Source organism: Pituophis catenifer, unplaced genomic scaffold, assembly GCF_029215685.1.
Source record: "Pituophis catenifer annectens isolate HBS135680 unplaced genomic scaffold, rPitCat1.0.hap2 SCAF_6, whole genome shotgun sequence".
NCBI classification, from domain to species: domain Eukaryota; kingdom Metazoa; phylum Chordata; class Lepidosauria; order Squamata; family Colubridae; genus Pituophis; species Pituophis catenifer.
Genome location: NW_027256886.1, coordinates 52345972 through 52371599, shown reverse-complemented (window position 1 = coordinate 52371599; position 25628 = coordinate 52345972). Strand labels below are relative to the sequence as shown.

General features: G+C 37.3%; 1 protein-coding gene across 1 annotated transcript; it reads right to left on the bottom strand.

The window, feature by feature from the left end:
* Nucleotides 1-738: 738 nt before the first annotated feature.
* LOC139318704 (pancreatic lipase-related protein 2-like) lies at nt 739-21528 on the bottom strand. Its single transcript, XM_070946285.1, has 13 exons — nt 21349-21528; nt 17856-17904; nt 15163-15317; nt 14196-14321; nt 13555-13689; nt 11621-11750; nt 7904-8017; nt 7720-7821; nt 6069-6187; nt 4579-4708; nt 2972-3083; nt 1862-2029; nt 739-820 (listed from the first exon to the last, which is right to left on the bottom strand). The coding sequence occupies exons 1-13, from the start codon at nt 21526-21528 to the stop codon at nt 739-741; spliced, it is 1602 nt and encodes a 533-aa protein (XP_070802386.1).
* Between the last annotated feature and the right edge of the window lie 4100 nt (nt 21529-25628).

Below are 25628 nucleotides of genomic sequence, written 5' to 3'. Positions count from 1 at the left end.
TTTTTTTAATATATGAGGAATGTCTGCTATGGGAAAAATTTAAAAGAAAGCATGGGAACAAGCCTGGGGATAGGTAGAAGGAACCGTGAATCCAAATCTTTAATGTTTTCTTTGCTATGTGCACCATAAGTGAAGACAACTGATAAATATTTTGGAATTCATCTAAATACATTCTTTGCCCTATCAAGCAGACAAATAGCAATAGCACTTAGACTTATATACTGCTTCACAGTGCTTTACAGCCCTGTCTAAACCGGTTACAGAATCAGCATATTGCCTCCAACAATCTAAACAAAACCTCTGAAAAGGAAGAGAAAGATGCAAATTCTCGCTATTCAAATTACACTTTATAAACATAAACTCATCAGAGCACATCAAGTCTTGGAATCTATACATAAAATTAAAAAGCAAATTTACAGAGAAGTATCTTGTCAAGTAAAGATACTCCGTATCCTAAACAGCATTCATTATTTTTTTCTATTCATAGTTTGCTCTCTCTCTTTCCACACACACACACACACACACCACACAGGCTTTATGCCTATTTTATTTCTTTTGAAACAGAAATTGATACCTATTGTTTTATTATACCTAAAACAATTATGATGATTGTGTTCCGAGCTGAGACGATGAAAAGAAATGACAGAAGATTTGTTTCAATAAGTCATACTTCAAACCATCAAGCTCTTTCAGAGGCCACATGAAGAAGCTGTTCCTCATTACTCTTACAATTTATGATTATGTCCCCTTTAGTTTTCCACAAGGTGTAAGCATTTGAGGAACTTCATATTTTACTGTTCCATGGCCACAAAGGGAAGTCCTGGAAGAAGGGAAAGGGAAAATAATCCTTATATAAATCCCACATTTGTTAGTTAACTTCTCTCTTCCATCCCTTAATCCATGTTTTGACTATATACAGAGGTTAAAGATTTAGATTTTTGGACAAAAGGAAGGTTTATAATGCAAGAGTGAACATTACAAAATATTCAGGGTATTCCTATGATAGAAGGTCTAGAATACTTTATCAGAAGAAAACTTTCTTCTCTGAACCTTTCAGGCTGGACTTTCTGAGCCTTCTTCCCTATTTATAATTCTAGAAATGTTTTGGGAGGTGACAAGGGAGAAATTATTGAAAGTGTATTCTGAACTGGAAATCTCTACAACAGTGATGGCTAACTTTTTCCGGACCGAGTGCCCAAAGCGGGCCCACCCCCCAAAATGCAATGTGCATGCAGCCCCATCCACGTGTCCCCCTGCATGTCCCCCACACGTGCCCCACTCCCCTGCTCATGCGCACATGGCCCTCTGCATGTGCCCCGCCCCCGTGCATGCGCAACAGAGACCTGAAGACCAGCTGGCCAGCGGGAGGCACGTGTGCATGCGCGGCAGAGCTGAACTGGGGCGATGGCTCATGTGCCCACAGAGAGGGCACTGGGTGCCACCTCTGGCACACGTGCAATAGTTTTGCCATCACGGCTCTATAACAAACAGGTCGTTCTTATTTTGCATTGTTTTAGAGATGTTGTTTCTAATTTTTACTGCTTATTTATCTATTGATCAATATTTGTATAATTACAATAACCCACCTTGAACAAAACCATCTAACAAAAAAATAAAGTAAAAAGAAGTCTAACTGCATATGTAGCAAGAGGGCATGTAGTTCATGCTTATGTATTCACTCTAGCAGTTTGGAACAGCAGATCAACACTCCTTCCAACCATAATTAGTGGATTTCAGTATGTTCAAATCCCATCCTTGCTCAAGTCCCATCCTTGCTCAGATAGAAAGAATTTTTTCCTGGACTATCAAATAAAGCTTGATACAAATCATGAAAATTAAGTATCAGAATGGCTATACTTACTTGCGCCCATCCTGCCCACGGGTAAGATTTACTTTTTCTGCTCCTAGTTGAGCCCAAAAGACAGTAAAGAATTGCTTGTGCCAAACAAACTCAATTCTTGAAGCATTTTCTGGATTAATTTCTACATCTGTGAGCTTTGAATAGATTTGTTCTTGGTTAAGGCTACCCCTGTAAAAATATAATTGAAGAATTACAGAGCATCAGGACAAGTTTTTTTTTTTTTACAACTTCACAATTAATTATTCGGTGATATTAATATTTCTCATTCACAATTTATCTCAATCAGATAATTCAGATTGGATGAAGGTTAGGATATTTAATTTAGAAGCTGGAACAGTAAAGGGTACAATGGGCCAGAATACACAGTTGTAGTTGATTGATTGGAGAGTGCTGGCTCATGCCTGAGGCAATCTACACTATGATTGGTTGCTGTGGGTGTAAAGGGGAATTTTAATTTTTCTCCCTGCCTTTTTCTTCTGTGTGTCCTCTGTATGCTGTTTGATTTACCTCATGATGTTCCTGTGTTCCTGACTATCTTGTCTGCTATAAATATAAATGTAAAAATATTTATTTATATAAAATTACAATAAAGTGTAAAATGAAGTGTCTCTGACTTCATGTGGACAGTTGCTGCACAATTCCCTGACAACACACAACACATGTTATAAAATAATCTATTAAAGCTATAATAGCTTAAACAATTTGTTTCGTACCATATTTACTTATAAGACATCATAGGTCACCATAAAAGCTATTCCATTCCCATTGTCTCCACCCTGAAAGCTGATTCTATAGCCCATTTCATCAGGTATTAAAACAGAATTTACAAACTAAATCATTTTATTGTTGAAAAAAGGACAACATTCCTAACTTCTTCACTTCCCACTTTTTAACTTTTTTTACATCACTTATAGAGTACGATATGTTATTACCTTTTTAATTTGTTATTTCATAAAACACCTAATCCTTAAATTAGGAGCTAGGGTGTGTAGAAGTCTTTGGAAGTACTCTATACATGATAAATATGAAAAACTCTTAATTGAATTATTGATATAATTATCCTAAACTTAGCAAAACTGAAAATCTGCAAGAAGAAAGCATGAAATATACCTCATAATCGGATATTCCTTCATATCTCCATTTTTACTGTGGAAAACTGTATTTATTTCTCCTTTCACATATTTCATTCCATTTAGTTTGACAGATATATTATATCGCCAACCTAGGTAATATGACACATGTGTTATAAATGCAGCATTAGATAAATACAAAATAGCTAGGTATGAAATACAATTAGGCAAAGGTTATCTTTGTTATTGAGATTAAAATAAGAAAAAATAATAAAATAAGGAAAAAAATGATTGTTTAAAAAGTTTATAATGTTAAAGAATTTTAAGACATTTTAATAAATAATATTTACAGGAGTTTAATTTCTCCAGCCCATTATCAGTACATCCCATCTGGCAGATTATCCTAAAGGGAATATAGTTTTAATAAAAGATATTACCTATGTTGTCTTAATTGATGGTAATTTTAGCCACAAACTCAATTTAAAATCATCCCTCATCCTCAATTATAAGAGTTTGAAGGGCTGGGATATGAAAACAAGAATGTAAATATGTAGTATTCAAACATGTGTTTATTTTTTTTTTTTTTAGAAAAAAACCTAAACATCACACCTTCATTCAAAAGTGGATTTTTGCATAATGAAATAAAAATGAGATATTTAGCACCATACAAATGTAAAACCTAAACACTTTTCTCCTCTGAATTCAAATTTGAACTACCTTGGGAAATAGTGAAGTACTGAAAAGGATGCAATGTGGCATCAGGGGACGTTTCAACAAAGGACACCAAGCAGAACATTCCAATGAGAAGGCATTTCTTTTTTTTGAAGAATTTGTCTATATGAAATAAGAATTTCATATAGACAAGCTATTAAGTAGCTCATGCAGAAAAATATACTATTTTGGTATGTGTCTTTGTGTGTGTGTGTGTGTGTGTGTGTGTGTGTGTGTCTGTGCATGTGTGCATACCTCTCCTTAAACATGTCTATGGAGATTCTCAGTCATCCAGGTCATGGTTATCCCACAAGTGCTTTGGGTAAGAAGCAAAACATCTTCAAAGAAAAAAATGAAGTCCAGGTGCCTTTTGAAAAAGCACTTGTGGGACTCTCCTTAAACATGTTTTACTCATCCTGTATATAAAAAGATTAATTGCTTACTCTTGAAATTCTAATAGTATTATTTTTTTCTTGGAAGATAAATCTTGGCAGTCAGTCTTTCCAAATTTAGAGACTAGAACTTCCTCCTACAATATATGCATGCTATGGTTGCATATATGACCAGCCATGATAAGTAATTGGTCTAGTTTGATAGTTAATCATTTACTGTAGTTAAAATTTCCAGATTTGTCAGAAGAGATTGGCTGTGAACTTAGTCAGATATTCCTTACAACCTCAAACACAGAAGCGAGATCTCCGTGAAGGCATCCAGGTAAGAACACAAGACAATTTCTTGCACTCTTGTCAGCATAAACATGCATGATAATTCCATTTCATGCTACACATAACAAATGGAAAGTTATAACTCCTGATACAGCTTTACATTTCAGAAACATGACCCTGGTACTGGCAGCCATAATCAATCCTAAATTAGTAGGTTTCTTTGCAGATTCACTGGTTACATGATTATTCCACACATACTTTATGTACTCACTGGTGAAGGGTTCCTTAAATCCTGTGTTTAGATAGTAGTTTTGATTTCTTTTCTTCATTTTATCATGGGATTGATTAGCATAGTGACCCATTACTGGGCAGCCTTCTTTGGGACATGGAAAGCAATTTCCCTAGGATAAAATAAATAGATTGGTTCCAAAAGCTTTTTTCAAGTCTTTTCACTGTTTCTACCAGTAGTGGGTTTCAAATCCCATTGCTACTGGTTTGCTTGTGGATGTGCTACGCTTCTGCGCATGCGCAGAGACGTCTGGGTGGGTGGGCAAAGCCTCCCGCCACCGCCACTACCAGTTTGCCTAATCTGGGGCAAACCAGTAGCAATCCATCACTGGTTTCCACTATAGTCTTTATTGTACATTCAAGTATGCACTGCTATCTTGGCTTAGCACCTCAAACTGCAAATAGTAGATGTGATTGCAGGTAGTCCTCCACTTATGACCCAAAATTTCTGCTGAAAAGTGAGACAGTTGTTAAGTGAGTTTTCCCCATTTTATGACTTTTCTTACCACAGTCATTAAGTGAATCACTGCAGTTGTTAAATTAATGACACAGTTGTTAAATGATTCTGGCTTCCCCATTGACTTTGCTTGTCAGAAGGTCGCAAAAGGGGATCACTTGACCCTGGGACACTATGACCATCATAAATATGAATCAGTTGCCAAACGTCTGAATTTTAATCATGTGGCCACGGAGATGTTGCAACTCTTGTAAGTGTAAAAAATGGTCATGTCATTTTTTTCAGTGTTGTAATTTTGAAGGACACTAAATGAACTGTTGTAAGTCACTAAATGAACTGTTGTATGTGTATTTCAGTTCAGTTCAGGCAGATGTTGGCTGCCTTGGTTGTTTTGATTTATTCTTTATTACTAATGCCTCCCTCCCCCTACCACTAACCATTGACAGGGAAAGGTGAAGGTGAATGTTTTAATTTCTAAAACGAGAGGTCACAGGAAGGTGGCTTGTACAAATAGATTTATACCAGATCCTAGATATGGGAAAATTGTGATGACACCTGCCATCACCCCCCTTTTGATAGGATATCCACTGTTGCCCACCAGATTCTCCGTGGCCTGCGGCTAATCCTTTTACATTTGCAGGAAGCACACTCATTCAGTCCAATTTTCTGGAAGTGAGTAGAAGAAACAGCAATTGCAAGAAGATAATGGTGTGCAGGGAGAAGTAATTCATTGAGAGGAATTTCCTACTCAAACCTGGAACCGGTGGTTATTTGATGAAAATGTATTGTGTGAACACATTCAATACTTTGTGGCATGTCACATAGTTGAGGTCTGATGCCAAGAACAAAAGCTTAGAGGTTATGGATTTGTTTTTCCTTAAAAAAATGGATTTGTTCTTTAGCTATATTGAACTTTAAAACAAATGAACTCCAGCATATAGTGCCATGTTTCTACTTTGAATGGACCTATTTAAAGAAGCTAATTGGATTGAACCAAGGCAGAATGGCATGCTTACCGCTTGAAAAGATTCGTATGATTTGCAGGGATAGGCCAGGAACCCACTAGGGTAGAGAATGCTGTATTTGTAGTACTCATGGCTTCGTGAGTGATGGCAATTTCCAACCGAACGAATCTCTAGCAAAAGAAATAACTCTATCATTGCTTGCAATATAATGGAAGCCTGATTCCATTCAGGATGAAAACAGATGCTAAAGTTAAGCACAATGTCATTTTGTTCTGCTTTGTCTGCTGCAAGTGACTTGTTTTAATTAAAATGCTAAGCTCCTTCTCATTTACTATCTTTCAGCCCAACCTACTTCACAGGGCTATTATTGTGAGGATAAAAGTAACAAAGGAACTTATGCGTTCAGCACCTTAAGTTCATGGAGAAGAGGTGGAATATAAATCAAATGAGTACCATTATTATGAGCATGAATAAATTAGTGGGAGAATGAATTATAATGGAATATCATGGTAGCTATTGGTTGGGATCATGATAAAAGTCTAAGATAACTTGTTTATTAAAAAATATATGCTGCATAATAGGCTAAATGTGGCCCTTTCACCCTCTTTGTTCGACCATCAGAATCTCTCAAGATTGTCACATCAAAATGCCATCAAACTGTGAAATAATAGCACTTTGATTTTCAGTGGAAAATGAAATGAAATTGGTGTGATAGGCTTCAAACATCTATAACACATAAATCTCTTTCAACCTTTTCCTCCATGGATGATTTCATAGATCATCTCCTGAATCCCTTGGCAGACAAAATAATATTTTTAAAGAGTACAGGCTCAGTGCACAAAAACATTATTTATTTTTTAGAAGATTATTGTTTCAAATAATAAATAAATAATAGTTTACTGGGGATTTGTGTCCATTATCTTGTTTTGTTTTTCATTATTCTTCAAATAAATTCTCTTGCTAATTGGCAGTGAGGGCCAGCCTCTAAGATGTGAGGGAGGAATTAGATAGTGGTATGTACCCCTTTCCTTTCAGTACATGGTGCATAGAATGTGATACTTTTATTTAATTGTTGAACATGTACAGTATTATATAATTAAATATTTATCTGTTTGTTTCTGTCCTTGGTATGAAACACCATGTAGAGGGAAATGATCTTTTTCATCCTTGCTATAAATCACCTAGTATAAATAAATATTCCTTAACTTTAGAATGGCCTCATTGTTGGCAAGGAGTTGGTCCTTGTTGAACCAAATCAGATAAAGTTACTGAAAATAGGTGTAATTAATGATAGTTTGAGTCTATATTAACTTGTCCCCATGAGATGGAGATTTCATTGGAATGGTGTGCATAGTCACTTGTTTGAAAGGGTTTGCTCTCTGTTATCATATTAGCAGAAGGGGCATACAATCTTTCTTTTTTCTTTTCTTCTTTCATACCGTTAGTAGTTCTCAACATTATGTTGTCATTTTCTCATATTGCCTTAGAATAAAGCCTTAAGTATTCCTACTGGTGTGTCATTACTTCTGAATAAAAACCTACAACCCAATCCTGATGAGCAAGGAACAGAGCAATTCATCTATCCAATCCTAAGAGACTCAGTCTGAATTAGAGTTTTATTGGCAGTATAATGCTTATGAATGTAAATGCTGAAGATGAGGATAGGGTTACCTTTAGGAAAATGAGAATAGGGTTACCTTACCTTCCTGTTCCTGATCCTGTTTTACATCTTTACATCCAACCATAAGCTTTCCACCATTGGGATAAAAATCCATATCACCAGTGGCATTAAACATCCCAAGTCCTGTAATAAATTCAAAATGTGTTACATGATTAATCACTGTTATTGCTTCTATCACAAGATTCAGTTGTATCTGGCCATTTACCTAAAGGAAATCGGGCACCATTGCTGTGTATGACATCCACAAATCCAGCATCAGAAGGATCTAGCCGGACCATCTCAGGGAATCCTTCAAAACCAAAGGATGCTGGGTCTAAACCTAAATAGGGGGGGAAAATAACCCCACAAAGAATTGGAATATATATGCATGCATGCATGCATGCATGCATATTCCTTTTGGACTGAAAATGCACATCAACAGTCCTACCATAGACTGGTAATAATGAATCTATAAAAATACATAAAAGAAGTCCATTATATTGCAATGCATTTTGATTAATTCAATTTAGCATAAGAAACAAGGTGTGCAATTACAAAAACATGTTGACATTTTCCATATGGCAATGACAAATCTATCAGCATTTTCATATGTAAATAGTATTTGCTTCAGTTAAAATAATCAGGTAAAAATACATAGAACTAAACTACTGAACTTTGAAATCATAGCTGCAGTGACCCAGTATTGGTAGGTCAGGTTGACTGCAATTTATTTATTTATTAAATATGATATACTTTATTGTTTAGTCAATTGTCCATATCAAATGTGAGCATCAGCCACAGTAAAATACAATAAAATGAGATGAGATACAGTGAAGTGAGATAAAATAGCTATCACGAGATAAAATATAGTAGGTAAGATAAAGTGAAAGAATAAGATAAAATTCTACAAAATAAAACGGAAGAACTTTATTAAGTCAATTGATTATATCAAATATATCAAATATCCAAAATGCAAATAGATAAAAAGAAAACAGAACTTCCTAATAGATTGTTACCCTATGGTTAACTCCAAACTAATCAAGGTATTCTGTCTTCTTTGAGATGCCATTGGAATAAAGGATAAGGAAGATTCCTTCTTATTGAGAATGTGCAGGTTCGTTCCCTGCAAGAAGGCTATTTCTCTCAAGATTTTTTTAGTTTTTAATAAGGGTCTAAATAAGCAACCCTTTCTGGGGAGTTGAATTAAGCTCTAGAAAGAGGCATATTTAAGTTGTTAAACATTTCTAGTTGGGAGGCTGATTTATGATGAGCTAGCCCTTCAGAGATTTGACACTTTTAAGTGCTGCAATATAATCTTGGGCAACCACATCAATAACTCTTTGTTTGAAAGCTTCTTCGACCTTTAGATCTGATTGGATTGGAAACTGGATGGAGAATCCATATTGAGGGATAACATTTGAAAATTGAGTGGCCCAAGTGCAAGGTTGCTTGTTGTGTAGTTCCTTTTCAAAGTACAGCTTGGGTAGTCTATCTGGGTCCATGGATAGGATCTTCAGCCAGTAAGTAAATACTTTAATTACTAAATAGGTTTGTATACCCAACTCTGTCCTTACTGCTGAGCTGACATAGAGTTATCCAATCCCAACACACATTACAGAAAAGTATCTTATATCTGTTCCTGTAAGGGGGCATTTATATATCACTACAGTTCTGCACCATATGTGGTCATTGGGACAGTTTTGATATTACGGTATATATCTTTATGATTGGAATTGGAGAATCTGGGTAACTATGGTTGGTAAATTGCCTTCTGGTATTGGCATAGGCTGTAGACTTTGAAGAAGTCCTCTTAAAATGTGTGAGCCTGTTTCTGTGAAAACAAATCCTAAGTGTATACAGCCTTGTCTGTCTCTTTTGTTAGTGCTAATTTTTCCTGTTGGGTATCCTGTGCTTACGCTTAGGCATGAGTGAATAATTGACTATAATATTCCTCCCACATGAAAGCAGGTATAAGGGTGTCCATGGAGAACTATGTTCCCATAATAGTCCTGCAACTGAGTGTCAGAAAAAGGCTGGATTCGGATTCTTGGCTGCTGACTCTAAATTTAATCAGAGGGAAGACAAGTAATGAGGCTTCTTGAACTCAATGGTTTCCTTGTATTCTTGTCTGAGTACTAGCATGGCAACATAATTATTATTTGATGGATAGTTCCATGCTGTATGCATATTTTTTCTCAGGCAGCCATACTCTGAACCAAACCAATGAGGGCCTTTTACCTGGGACTTTCTAGGTGGGGCCTTTTCTGTTAAGAATTTTCTAGTCTTTCATTTAGGTTTTTATAGACTTTATTGTGTTTACCAGAGTCAGGGCTTGATCAGATTTCCTGTATTCAGTCAAATCCATCATATCCACACTGGCCCATTTGATCTTTTTATACTGGTGGATCTCTAGATGAAATGAAACTCATCTATCAATTGTGGTGTGGGGTCTGCAATCTGACACCCACAGAAATTAACAATTGGTGGTGGTCATTATTCTTCTCACATAAATCTGGAATTTTGATAAAAGGGACACATTACTGTTAAGAGACACATATGTAGTCTGAAGTACTACTTGATTTCTCTTGACGGTAAGTAAAGGGATATACAAAACTTTGGTCTTTGCTCCTTAAAATTTGGAAGTTACACTTATATACCAACTTTAACAACTGCATATTGGCAGAGTTTCTTTTCTTGTCTGTAAAGGATCATAAAGGTAATGAAATTTGTTGGGAATGTTCAGATTATTAATAAAATCTTGTACAAAAGACTCTTATTCAATTTTTATAGTTGCCTATCTCAGTCCAATTGACTATCATCTTTCAACATGGAGGGCATCTAAATTTTGCATCTATGATTCAGCATGGTCTACCGTTTCCTTCTTTTAAAAAGCCGTATAGGAAAAACAAAGAAAAAATGCAGGCTGCAACTGCAACTCACTGCAACTTTTCCAAATATTAAAAAGTTAAAACAATGCCATTATCGAGTGTCTAGTGCAGAAACAACAGAAAGGCAAGGAGAATGAGAGAGATGGAATGGTGTAATAGCATAACAAGATACGTGTATGTTGCCAGAGCCAACTCAATATTCTTGCATGGCTATCCAGCTTTTTATGTCAGCAGAACAAAATGTTACACCTGTTTCTTATTCTTCTAATTGATTTGTTCAGTGAAAATTAGAAACAGATACTGTATTGTTAGTCTCTTGAACTGGCTTCTTTCCTTAATGGGAATGGGCAGAAAGAGAAATAGTCACCAACCTGGCTGAAACGGGGAGATTAAAAAAAGAGATAAATAGCATTAGCACTTAGACCTATATACTATTTCTGAGTGCTTTACAGCTTTCCCTAAACGGTTTACAGAGTCAGAATATTGGTCCCAACAATCTGGGTCCTCATTTTACTGACCTTGGAAAGATGGAAGGTTGAGTTAATCTTGAGCTGGTGAGAACTGAACTGCTGGCAGTCAGCAGAATTAGTCTGCAATACTGTATTCTAACCACTCTGCCACCATAGCTCTTGCATGCTGCCTTTTGAAATTGGGCATGTTGGCTGCAATTAATGCTGTTGTATATGTATATGTACTATATATGTATATTCATCTGCATCTGCATCTGCATATGTGTGTGTGTGTGTGTGTGTGTGTGTGTGTGTGTGTGTGTGTGTATCTGATTAATAACAGCATTAATTGCAGCCAATATGCCCAATTTCAAAAGGCACATTATATACATATAAAGAATGGGTAATGGAAAATGTGATTATGAAAAGATTAGCAGCATTTCTTAAGCAGGATGCTTAATGCATGTCAAAGGAAGGCTAAGACTCATCAGAAACAATTTATTTTACATTTAACCTGGTTTAGTTCCCCAGATTGATTGACTTCCACTTCAAGGCTTCCTGTCTTTCAATCAAGATTGCAATGTGTTATGACTTTGGATAGCATACCACTTATTCTTCCAATGGCAGGAGATTTTTTGCCAACATATTGAAGTCGTCTTCCTGCCTCTCCAGCAGTATGAGCACCGAGACTATGGCCAATGAGGTGGACTTTGGAAGGACAATACTGATAGATTTTCTAGTAATTCAAGAAAGGGGAGAATGATTAGCAAGTAAAACAGCATTCTTACAATTTGCAAATGAAGCAGAATTTTTCCTGTATTGTAATAATAGTGACCTATTTTTAGGAGTCATAATGATGTTGATTACATTGACCATAGTTCTGTACAGCTACTCAGCTTCAAAGTATACACAAACCAACAGACAGACTTTGACCCATGGTTTAAAGTGAATATTCCGGCCAAATTTTTTTCACTTATTTTAAATTGTATGAAATTGCAATATAGTACTTCAAAATTAAATAATTTTATAAGATTTAGAAAAAATTCAATGGGACTTTTTAATATAGTATTTATATGAAAGTAAATCGGTGCTTAAGTGTTTAATTACAATGCTTAGGATGGATAACAAATTATATAAATATTTCAGAAGAATATGGTGCCCTTTTTAGTTTGTGTGAAATATTTTTTCTTGAGAAGAAATACTGTTTCTATTAGGTTCACCCATAAGGTTTGAAAAGTCATATAAGTGCCATGGATGGGCATAGATAATAATTTTTTCATATTGTCATTAACCGAAGAGATTCCTGTAACAAATATTTTTAATATAGCTATTGACTTGATATTATAGAATCTCAAATTTTGTTTAGTAATTATTGCTTATTTTTATTGTATTCCTGATTATCTGTGCACTGCATTATTGGAACAAAAACATTATCATTAGGTACACAATAAGTGTGAAATCACATCTGCCACTTCTTTAGCTGGTATTGGCCTTCAAGAGCATTTCTTCCCAAGAACCTAGGATGACATAATGTATCAGTGCAGTATATGCACTGATCCAAGCCATGTGATCTTTTGAAATTGACAGATGGAAATTTTATCAACGCACAGACTTTTTGCCATCTAAGATTTTTTAGTATGGCACCGAGTGTGCCAATAACCACAGGGACCATCATAGATGGTTTATGCCAGTGGGGTTGCCCCCAGATCACACCGATTCTATAGAACCGGTAGTAAAACCGGCGGGAGGCTCCACCCACCAACCCCGACATCATCAGAACGCTTCGCTCGCGTGCACACGCGGCCCCATATCAAACCGGTAGTAAAGATAAGTAGAAACCAGCCTTGGTTTATGCAATAAGCTTTCAAATTTGATGTCCATATTTTCATACTTCATTATGTACTCCAATTCTTTCTCTTCTATTTTGCTATCCACTGGTATTGTAATATAAATTATCCAGCCTTTTTTTTCTTTTTTAATCACAGTTAAATCTGGTGAGTCTACATTTTATCAGTTTGAATTTGTATTTAAAAATAACTTTTTAAAAATCCCTCAAGTCAATTTAATAAGCTACATATTCCCTCCAGGATGTGTCTGATTGGTTTGCTTCTAATTTCAGCTGAAACTGGGATTTTGGTTTGGAGTACTGATATTGTTGGTTTATTAATTTTTTTTTTTACAATTTTCTTCTTTTCAACATTTTCACAGCAGTAAACATTTCTTACATATCCATTTTTCTCCCTTACTTCAATTTACCATTTAGACATATGATTCTAATATAAATCAACCTTGGCAATTTTAAGACTTGTGGACTTGTGGAATTCTGGGAGTTGAAGTCCACAGGTCTTAAAATTGCCAAGGCTGGACACTCCTGGTTTAGAGCTTGATCTAAATATTCCTATTTTAACATATAAAATGGTTTTAAGTTTATTTTGTACAATTGATACAGATACGTTGGTAAATAGATTGATAGTATGTCATTTCTACAGGTAGTATCAGGGCCTTTGATGTTTTGTAATATATTTGACTTAAAATCTCACCTTCATAGTAAAGATAAATTTAGCTATCACTGCTCCAAGAACACGGATATTGCTGCCAGCAATGAAATAGGTGCATTTAGCTCCATCTTCCCAGTCAACAGCAAAACAGTTAATGTCTTCCACATCTACCAGAAGCTATAACATCGAAGTGATGTATAAAAAAAATTACATTTGGATGATTAATGTCAACAAAATAGATCCTTTAAAAAATACCTGGTCACTGAGTTCTTAAATTCCACAGGGATTTGTAATTCAGCCCCAAGCCACACAGTCCAGGCTCACCTACCAATTTCCTGTACATCGGCACATATAATAGTGCTTTATAGCGTTTTAGTGCTTTAATGAGTAGCAACTGATATGCCTACTGAAATCTTATGACTCATGAAAATAAAAACACTCCAGTTTCACAAAGGAAAGAAAAACAACAAAACCCAGCAAATGATCCAAGGGCATTATTATAAATAAAAACGATTATTTTACAGCAACCAGTGAAAACATTGGGGGGGTTGTTTGGAATAAACATCGCCTGATGGACTCTAGATTACCAACCTGTGACTTAAACCATATATTTATTAAGCAAAAGATGCATATTAAAATTTTGCTCCCTCCCCCCCCCCCCCCAGAATAAGGAAATATCATACCAAACACAGCTCCACTACCCAGCCATATTTTCCAGTGCTTGTATATCCATGGATAACAAAGCGGGTTTTCCTCAATGGGGAGAAGTTAGAATTTTGGAGACTTGATATTTCATTGTACAATATTTTCTGCAGGATAATTTAAAGATAATGATATAATTCTTTCAAATGTCTAACATTTTCAAACCAAAGAATGTAACGTATTTTCTTGGCCCTAATATTTCATAAGCCAAACTTAATTAGTTTCTATATTTTTTAATGAGAAATAAATGTATATGAGTGGGCTCAATGGTCTTGCCCTATTCATTTCCAAGTCAAGGCAATTGTTAAAAGCTGTTTCTTAAAGTCTGAAGCAACATACTGTATATCTTTTAGCTACATATACTGGAGCTGGAACCATAGACTCTATTACAAACAGATGTTTCTGACTTCTTCCAATTGACAATTTACCAATTAACTTCATAGTTTCTCTGCCTAACACATGGAACAAGTCTATCACTCGATTGCTGTTATCCAGATGGCAAGAAAACAACAAAAAACACTGATTTGCCTCAGTCATCAGATCATAAGTGATCAGACCTTGCAGCCAATCTGTTAAAAAGTCAGCTTTTTTCTTATTCTCAGTTGCAAATATTTTTAGCCAGTTTTGGTATTTTAGGTAACTCAGTGCATTGAATAATACTAATTCAGATAATTGGTGGCCTAATAACTAAAATTGCATGAATCTACAACTAACATTTTAAAATATTTTAAAGCAATTTTAGGGAGGCTCATTCAATCTCATTATACACATGTTGTGCATTGACAATAAAGGTTTGATTTGTACTTTATTAAGTATACATTTTTATCCGTCTAATTAGCCAGTCTAAAAAATAAATCCACCTGTTTCTGGATTATATGAAAGGGAAAAAATAGATATTTGCAAAGTAAGTAACTAAATTATAATAAGATTAATAATAATATATCATACTTGTGAGAGATTTCCAGTTTCTTTTGTGAAAAGTGAGAAAGAAATATTCATCTTTTCTGGAGATTCCGGTAAGCCGAACAGCTGTCTCCCAGGTATTCCTGACCAAGGGGGTTTATCAGAAAAGCAGCCTATTGTTTCATAACAGACTTCATTGGCTAGAGGGTATACAAAGCAAAATCTGAAAACGATTAATTACATTCATTTTTTAAAAAAATTCATTCATTTTAGACATTTGCAAATATAAATATTTCACTGCAGATAACTTTAGGACAGCTCATCTTAACTATTTTAAATGTTCATACGAGCCTTCCCTAACATATTGGCTTTCAGATAAATTGAACCAAGTAAAAGGTAACAATGATCATTTCAATGACAATGGTGATGAATGTATAATTTACGAACTTTGCAGAGTGTGTGTGTCACATATTCATAGTTGTAGTAGCTTAGCAACCACAATTGGGACTGACCTTAAGTACTATGGTCATTAAACAAAACATCATGGACCGTAATGGCATATGACCTCACTTTCCTTTCAATTGTTAAGAGAAACACCAGTCAGTAAATGAAACATCACATTGCCATGACTTATGATTTTAACTCCGCCTTCTTTCACAACCCTGCTTATCATTGCTTATTCACATCAGTTATGAAGCACACAAATGGTAATCACTTCACCATGGGGCACTGCAGTAGTCATAAATGCACATTGGTTGTGAAAGGTCTGAATGGCAATCATACGATTAGGGGATACTGCAATGGTCATAAATGCAAGGGCTGAAAAGCTTTCTTTATTACTCTGTTGTAACTTGGAATAATTGGTCAATGAGGCAGTTGGTAAACAACAAATACCTGTAGGACAGTATTGCATTGTCCTGTGCCTCATCTATTTTTTTTTCTCCCCTCCTCATCCCCCAAAGCAGAGAGATTGCTGAAACAAGCTATCTCTTCCTGAATTGCTTTTATCTGCAATACAGTGCATCCCTAAAAAGTGCTAACTGCGAGTTAACAAGCTTAACCTTCATTAGCTGATTAGATCCCTCTGGCCAGGTGGCACTGCTGCCTGAAAATGGCAGTACCCTAATCAGTTTTAAACTGAAGGCTTTTGCTTGTTCCTAAGCAGGAAACAGCTGCCACTTACACACTTCTTTCAATCTGAATTCCCCATTCTGTGTCTGCTTAGTTGCTTGAAATCTCTTCTACTAAAATGAATATAAATTCAGATATTAATTTTCTTCTTGCTAAGTATTCCAGCCCTGGGTGACCATTCCCACTAATGAGGGAAAAATGCTATAAGATTGCCCTTTTACCCAGCTTTCTTGTGAGTTGAGTTCCAGAAACCTTCCTGTCATTTGGGGTCACCCAGCTCTTTGGGGTTGTATCATTCTGACACTACAAAGCAAAGGAAAGCTGAAATAAAATTGTAAGCACAGTCACCTGATTTTCATTTTAGTGATGACTTCACTTAATGACCAAGTCACTGAAACCAATTGCAGTTGCTATATGAGGACTATCTATACCTTCATGTTGCTCCTCTAAAATTTGGTTCTGATCCGGAAGTCCCAAAGGTGCTTTTTCAAAAGGCAACTGTACTTTCTTTGTTTTTGCTTGAAGAAGTTTCATATCTCATCCAACTATAAGTTCAGAACTGAAGAGGCTTCTTGGATGAGAAGCAAAATGTCTTTAGCGCAAAGAAAGAAAGTACAGTTGCCTTTTGAAAAAGCACCTTTGGGACAACCATGACCTAGATCAGGGGTCAGCAACCTGCGGCTCTGGAGCCGCATGTGGCTCTTTCACCCCTCTGCTGCGGCTCCCTGTCACTCAAAATATGCGTCACAACTGCCAATGTGAGACACCTGCTGCCACGTGATTTATTGAACTTCTCAACTCCCAGTAGGCCAACCATAGATTAATCCAAGAAAAGAAAAGTTTCAGAAGAAAACAGAACATTTAATTCAACTACATATGCTAGTTTTGTGGCTGCTCAAGAAATAATCAGGCACGGGAAGGGTTTTGTGGCTCCCGGTGTTTTCTTTTCTGACCTAGATGACTGAGAATTTCCATAGAGTCTGATTCACTATACTTTTGTCTCACCCTACATAGTCCATAAACTTGAAGAAGGGGAACAATTTGTCACATTTATAAAATAATTAGATTTTATCACACATTATATAACTTATAATAAGATTTTAAGTGGTCGACAACTAGTTAAGAGAAAAATTTCTCTTTCCAAGAAAAATCTTGCAAATTTAAAATTCAGTGGAACTAAGTCTCATAGCTCCATCAATATTCATTTGCTCTTCAAGAAAATACCATCATCTTTTTACTATAATGGTTGGGGAAAGATAACATTTTCAGCAAGCACAAATGAAGAAAATGTCTCTAAAAATTGAAGATCTCCGCTATTCTTGTAGACAGTAACCAAACACACATATCCACACATGAACACATGACATCATGATGGAATTGCACACATATTAAAAGTTAAAACCCTACAGAATACATGTAACTTCATTAGGTTCGGTAGCTGTATTTATTTGCTGATATAGCTGACAAAAAATTGGTATATGAATTAATGAAATTTATATTAATCAATATAAAATGTGAAAAATAAAGAGTATTATTATCTACTTCCTTGTTAAACCAAACATGAAATTGTTCTGACGCAAAATATAATACATGGTAAATTGCCTTACCTTCTGCTGTGCCAAGTAGGAAGTAGACAACAATCCAAATTAGATTACTCTATAATAAATTTGAATAAATAGATTAAGTCTCGCTAAAGCTCATTAGCACTTCATTCCAATTGAATTCATTTTCTTCAAACATTTGCTTAAACAATTTAATCTCATTGTTATCTAACCTTGTATCACATTCAAATGAGTTCTGTGAACCTACCTCATTGATTTTAGTGAAATGTAATCATAACAATTTTTAAAATCTTTTTCTACATGTTGTTTTCATCATAGTGTCATAACCATGAAGTGCCTGTCTTTCATTTTAAGTTAGGCCAGGTGTTGTTATTGTTGTTAGTTGCGAAGTTATGTCTGACCCATCGCGACCCCATGGACAACATTCCTCCAGGCCTTCCTGTCCTCTGCCATCCCCTGGAGTCCATTCAAGCGCACTGCTTCAGTGACTCCCTCCAGCCACCTTATTGTCTGTCATCCCCTTTTTCTTTTGCCCTCAATATTTCCCACCATTAGGTTCTTCTCCAGTGAGTCCTTCCTTCTCATTAGGTGGCCAAAGTATTTTTAGAAGGCCAGGATCTGGCCTTCTAAAGAGCAGTCAGGGTTGATCCCCTTTAGGACTGACCGGTTTGATCGACTTGCAATCCAAGGGACTCGCAGGAGTCTTCTCCAGCACCATAATTCAAAGGCCTCAATTCTTTGGCGCTCAGCCTTTCTTATGATCCAATTTTCACAGCCATACATTGCAATTAGGAAAACCATAGCCTTGACTATACGCACTTTTGTTGACAGGGTTATGTCTCTGCTTTTTAGAATGCTGTCTAGATTTGCCATAGCTTTCCTCCCCAAGAGCGTCTTTTAATTTCTTGGCTGCAGTCCAGTGGTGGGTTCCAAATTTTTTTATTCCCGGTTCTGTAGGTGTGGCTTATTTTGTGGGTGTGGCTTGATTGTCATGTGATGGTGGGCGTGTCTTGGTGGTCATGTGATTATTGGCATATGTGACTGGGTGTTCATGTGACTGGGTGGGGTGGCTCAGTGTTTATGTGACTAGGTGGGCATAGCTGGTTGGTCATGTGACTGGGTGGGCATGGCTAGTTAGTCATGTGACTGGGTGGGCATGCCGGGTGTTTTCAGGTATGTTTTTCATGGGAAGCTGATTCTCTTGTTCTTCCATGTAATAATTAACCAAAAAAGCTTTGTGTGATTTTAGAGATATGAGTATACCTTCAGTTGCTACTTGTTAGTAAACATCCAGCACAAACTTGATTTTGTAAGTAAACCACCAAGCCACTCTAAAATCTATGGTCAATCTTGGTAAAGACTCAGAAATGACTATTCCAGTACAGTTGAGAAAAAGTCTCAAAACTAGCATAACACAAGCATTATTTCATTTTGTAAAGCTGCTTTCACAGTAAATATGGAGTGTTGCATAATTCTTCCCCAGAAAACACTTTTACAAAACACTAAAGATAGGGCACATCCACACAATCTGAATTTCCACCCACCAATCCCCCACAAAGCAGCTGGAAAGCAAACTTTGTCTTCATTTCTTCTGACCTTGAATTCACCAGGGACATCCATGAGCCAATCAGTCCTCTCTAAGTGACCAATAGCAGAAGAGAAAATCAGTAGCAAACATTCCTTCACCCCCAGAAACCATAATGAATTAATATACACACACTATTCTATGTGCAATTATCTGGTGATTTGCCTAAAATTCTAAGAGGCTGCTATGATAAAAAGCTATTGCAAGAACAATCCAGTTGTTTGCTTTGTTTTAAAAGCAATGAAAGGTTTCCCAACTGCCTTGCTAACATTCCTCTGTTGCATTCAAAAGCTCTTGTGAATTGGGAAATCATAGCATGTTGATAGTTGTATAATTAGGCATTTTTCTCAAGAGTGAAAGAAAGAAGGAGATGAGTTCTATCTATGATGGGAGAAGTTATGTGAACAGGATACTGCATCTATATATACCCCAGAAAATGGCAAGAGTTTCAGCTGCCTGCCCAGAAAGAAACTCAAGGGGAAATGAGTTTTGTTATAGTTTCCCATAAAACAGAGTAGAATTTGACAACTCCCAAAGCAGACAATACAGTGAAATTACTCAGATCTTGACAATATTTTAAAACCATGTAAAAAAAATCTGTGGATAATGCCATCTCCAGCATTTCTAGAACTTTTCCAGATTAAAACATAGAAAACTAGTGTGTGAGGATGCAATCTAGCATTGAACCTGACACATTAGTGATTAGGATTTTTCATCTCACAAAAAAACATTTCAAAGATATAACAGAAGTACGTATGTGTGTACATACACACAGTCCCAAACATCCAAATCAACAATGGGTAATCCAAGAACTTTTTTACCAGAGAGATCTGCTAAGTAACCCAGTTTTTAGCATTTTACCTTATGCATTCTTTTAGGGTCATAACTGTACCTGATATTCAGTAGTTCATAGAAGGCATGTGAAGGCGTCCCGGAACTCCCGGGAAGTTTTCCTGTGCAGCTTTTGCTGCAGCAGGCATCAGGGTGGCAGTGGCGCGGTGGCGGGTCCCGGAACTCCTGGGAGGTTTTCCTGCACGGCTTTTGCCACGGCAGGCATCAGCAGCAGTGGTGGAGGTGGAGGGGCATCCCGGAATTCCCAGGAAGTTTTCCCACGTGGCTTTTGCCGTGGCAGGCATCGGCGGAGGGGTGCTCCAGAAATCCCAGGGAGTTTTCCTGCACAGATATATAATATACGAGAAGTCTTGGGCAAAGTTCTTCCAAAGTTCGGCCATGTCTTCTCCTCCTTCTCAGTCTCATATCACAGAGCAAACACTCACAGTCACACAGATCTCAAGGCGCACACACCTCATAATGTGCACGTTTGGTCACACACATTAAGGCCAAGAAGGAAGAGATGACTTGGCCGAATTTTGGAAGAATTTTGCCCAAGACTTTTCGTATATTCAGGAGCTAGCCTACACCTCCCCCAATGATGAGTTTTTGGCGATCTAAGGAAACGTCTTCCAGCTCTTCAAGATCAACTTTAAGAGTGCCTTGTAACCCCTGCTGTGGCTACTTTTGCTCTTGGCTTCTTGGCACTCTTAAAGTTGATCGCTGCCACCTCTTTTCCTCAGAAGTGCAGTGCCTGCCTCCCTTCACATGCGATGCACATGTGCAGCAGCCCCGGAACATCTGCCTGGCCTCCTGCAGCACCACCACTGCCGCTGCCCCTCTCAGCCCCAGCGAAGCGGCTCCACCTCCCCGAAGGGCCACCCGCCCATGTGTGACCCGACCTCGGAAGGCAAGGGTGTGGGGGACTGCCGGGAAGGCTGCATGGAAGGCAGGCAAGCATGGCAGGGCCACGGGGGAGTAGGCTGCTAGCTCTCTTCCCCATGGCTGGGCAGCTCTGGCATGCTTGCCTGCCTTCCATGCGGCCTTCCTGGCAGTCCCCATGGCCAGGCCCGCTTGCCTGCCTTCTTCCCCCACCACCGCCTCCTTGTTTGGGCTGCTTACCTTCTGTGGCTGGTCCAGAGTCCGGAAGGCAAGCTGACTGGAGTTTTTGGCAGCCCCCAGCCAGCCGTAGCTTCTAGGAAGCAGTTGGCAAAAAAGGCTCCGAAAAGGCTTCTTTGCCAGCCCTTTCTCTGTAGGCCGCCAAAACATACCGGCAGAAAATGCTGCTGCCTTTGTCACCATGTTCTTTGTGCATGTGCATCCTTGGACTTACAAGGCAATGGGATGCGCGTGTGTGAAGAACATGGTGGCGACTAATATGGCAGCCGGGGTGAGCGAGCGGTGACTGGAGGACCAGTTCAGGGGCGTGGCCAGCTGGCCATCGTTACCGGTTCGGTAACGATCTTGGCCAACTTTCCTTCAACAGTTTGCACGAACCGGTGTGAACTGGCAGCAACCCACCACTGCTGCAGTTCCCATCTGCAGTGATCTTGGAGCCCAGGAAAATAAAATCTGTCACTACCTCCATTTCTTCCCCATCTATTTCCCAGGAATTGAGAGGGCTGGATGCCATGATCTTAGTTTTCTTAATGTTGAATTTCAAGCCAACTTTTGAACTCTCCTTCTTCACCAGGTAGGCCACGTATGAGCTGATGAAATAGTATCTTCATCATACCTATTTTCCAACACTTTCCCTTGCTCTATTTGGCTGAAGTTAGTATAGAAACATAGTTCTATAGAAGAATTGTTTTAAACTTCAAAGGATTCTTTAGAATTCATATTTATAAGTGAACGAGAAAAATTATATTCACATAATGCTACCTCATTCAGTCTCCAAAGAAATGTAACTAAATCAGATCTATTTGTTTGACTTTACATTTGGTTTCTGTAAGCAACTTCAAAAGTACCTCATGCATCGGATCATAATTATTCATGCAGAATTAAAATAAATAAACATTTATATTAAGATTAAGATTATTCAGGACACAGCATTTAAATATTATATAATTTATATCACAAATGTCTTATGTAGTACTCAGAAACACAAATAGTGGCTCCTCTGTCATTATCAGTCGACAGACTGGAATTTTCATGATGACCTTCCACAACATAGAAATAATATCTTTAAGATTGTAATGCACATGACACAACTGAATGGCAACAAGGTAGATTATTAGGTAAATAGTACGTATATGAACCAGTGCTGGGTTTCAAATTTTTTTACTACCGGTTCTGTGGGTGTGGCTTGGTGGGCGTGGCATGGCTTGGTGGGCATGGCTTGGTGGGCGTGGCAGGGGAGGATACTGTAAAATCTCCATTCCACCCCACTCCGGGGGAAGGATACTGCAAAATCCCCATTTCCTCCTGATCAGCTGGGACTTGGGAGGCAGAGAATAGATGGGGGCGGGGCCAGTCAGAATTTTTATTACCAGTTCTCCGAACTACTCAAAATTTCCACTACCAGTTCTCCAGAACTGGTCAGAACCTTCTGAAACCCACCTCTGGTATGAACTTAAAAGTCCAGACACCTCATTTTTACTCAGCTGTATGAAAGCATGTGCTGTACCTCATAGATACTAAATTCTTGTTCAGTACTCTAGGCGCTGTACAGTATCTTTTTTCAAGTAACTGAAGGTACAGTTCAAGTCTTTAAAAGGAGAAAGTGAAACTTACAGGTATTTGTCATATTTTATACACTTTTGATTGATTGATTGATTGATTGATTGATTGATTGATTATCTGATATAGTTGGTGTTGATTCTTAGTGACCAGATAAATTTGTTCTATGAAGAATTTTGTAAAGCAAATCATTTTTATGAATTGAGAGAAAATAATTTGTACAAAACCTTGAAATAGCCAACATTTGTTTGGTTTTTGAGTTAAATCAGCCAGTTTTAGATTTCCATTATCACTCCATCATTTTTCTAAAATTTGTAATACTGTGCGCATTAAATCTCATTGAACAGATATGGACTTGCTTTTGAAAAACATGCTTAGTATAATTGCAAAAAATAATTATATTAAAGGGATTTAACTTTGATGTTTCAATAAATAATGTCAGGCCTGCTTTGGGCCTTCAGGCCTGCCACTTTTAGTGCTGTGGGAAACTGGGAGGCAGATTGGTTGAAGCAAGGGTGATATATAGTCATAATAACATTCCTTTCTCCCCGAGTCAAGGACATCTTGCCCTGCACCTGTAAGGGTGTGACTGGGAGGCATCTCCAGACAGTGCTTTGATTGGACCACGGGATGAACATGTGGGTGCTGGGCAGGGGGTTGGACTTTCCTTTGGATGGGAAAAACCCAGGAGCTTTCAGATTCGGGTTTTCCCAGATGTGCTAATATGACATCTCTAACAAAATGGAACTTTGAGGAACTTCAGGCCTCGGAGTCTTCTTTTGTTGGGGGTGCTACTTGGAACCCTGCCAAATATATGAACTGATCAACTGATCAACATTAATCTTCTTGTATTTTATCAAATTATATGGAGAACTGTATCTCTGGCCTTGGGGTGTGACTGTTAAACATCTGTATTAAGACCACCTCCGTGATTTAAAGATGGGTGAGCAGGGAGACTGGTATGTGTTACTGAGATCCAGCTAAGTGATGCTAGTGATATTACTGTCTCTGAAATCTGCCTCACTGGGTTTTGGGTCTTCTTCAGCTTAGAGATTAGGACTGGAGTAGGCATAGCACTGATCTATTAGATAACCATTTCTGTTTCTTGCAAGGAGAGAATGCTTATATATTAAGTTGGGCTGTAGAGGCAAGTTGGAGCCTATTGGTGTATTGGCTTCTTTGATACTGATAGGATCCGATGTGATCTGGATATATAGAACATTACTACCATTCCTTTGCAATGATTGGAGTTGTTCTTAGGGTTGGTCCTAATCAAATGATTTGCCTCATGGATTACAATGCTTTGTGATCATGCTTGAAGAATTTTTTGACAATCTGGCAGGTGAATCTACTGAAGGCCTGATTTGCCGTTGTCATTCTGGGACAACCTTGTGGTGTTCATATAAAAACTGTGGAGGAAGAGGAATTGGATTCCTTTAGGTGCATGGTACATAGAACTTTATATTCCCATGTGATGGTTGAGTATGTAACATAGAATTAAATAAGCATTTGTTTTAGTCATTAAACAGTTAAATTGTACTTTGATTTGCCCTTTGTGGTTCATCTGTATAAAGTAAGATCATCTTTCGTATTGTCAATCCAAAAACTTCAAAAAACAGCTGACCACATGACATACAGTCCTTCTTAACTTCGATGGTTTCATTTTTGGCAGAACTGGAGATACAACATTACAACCAAGTAGTATTCCAAGAACTATGAATAACTTTTCTTTGGCAAACTCCAGTGAGATAAAATAATCAAAAAGGAGTGTGAGTAATGGTGGTTCAGAGCCAATATAACTTAATAAAAATGGCCCCAGGATAGAACTTTAATGTAGACTTAACTGGGACAGTGCTGGTTTTGAAAGGCTCTTCCCAACTTCATATTTTAGATTTCCTGTTTGGTAGACGGAATATACAAATGTGCTTAACTTGTCATATTGTGTTCTTCAGTATTCTCAAATATTCTTTGATAGCTGTCATAGTCACAAATGTGAAGTTGTGTCAGGCGCAAGCAGCCAGATTGACATGTGAAAAGTTCAAGTTGATTACTTTATTATAATCTATCTATAACACAAGAATCTCCCCAGACTGCTTCTGTTTCTTGGGAACAAATAGATAAGGTTCTACAGAATTTGGAGAGGTGATGGTCAGTCCTAGGTTTCCTGCAGCTATGCAATGACTCAAGGCTAATTCCCCACTTGATCTTTCCTTGCCTGGCAGTTTTCTAACAAATTGGCTCTATAAATTTGAATGAATGAATGAATGAATGAATGAAATTGTAGTCTTCATTTTTCTTCAATACTATTTGATCATTGTTGTATTCCTCAGAATTTCTGAATATTCTTAAAATGCTATTTCATGTTATGTTATTAGTTTATTTCTTTATATTGCTTTGGAATAAAGCCCTAAATGCTCATTCTGTGTGGTTATTGCTTCTGAATAAAACAAAACAAAACAAAACAAAACAAAACAAAACAAAACACAACACAACACAACACAACATAACAAAACAACAAAACAACAACAAAAACAAAAACAAAACTTGTGCCATTCAAAGGTATTGATTATTTTTTTCACTTCCTATTCTGTATATAGCTTTCAGGATCCTGCTTTTGTTCATTTCCTTTCCACTGCATGAAAAAGATGTTCGGAATGCATTTATCCTATTTTTTTAAAAAGATCTTAATTTCCCTTGTGTTGCAAAAGGATTTGAGCTTGTAA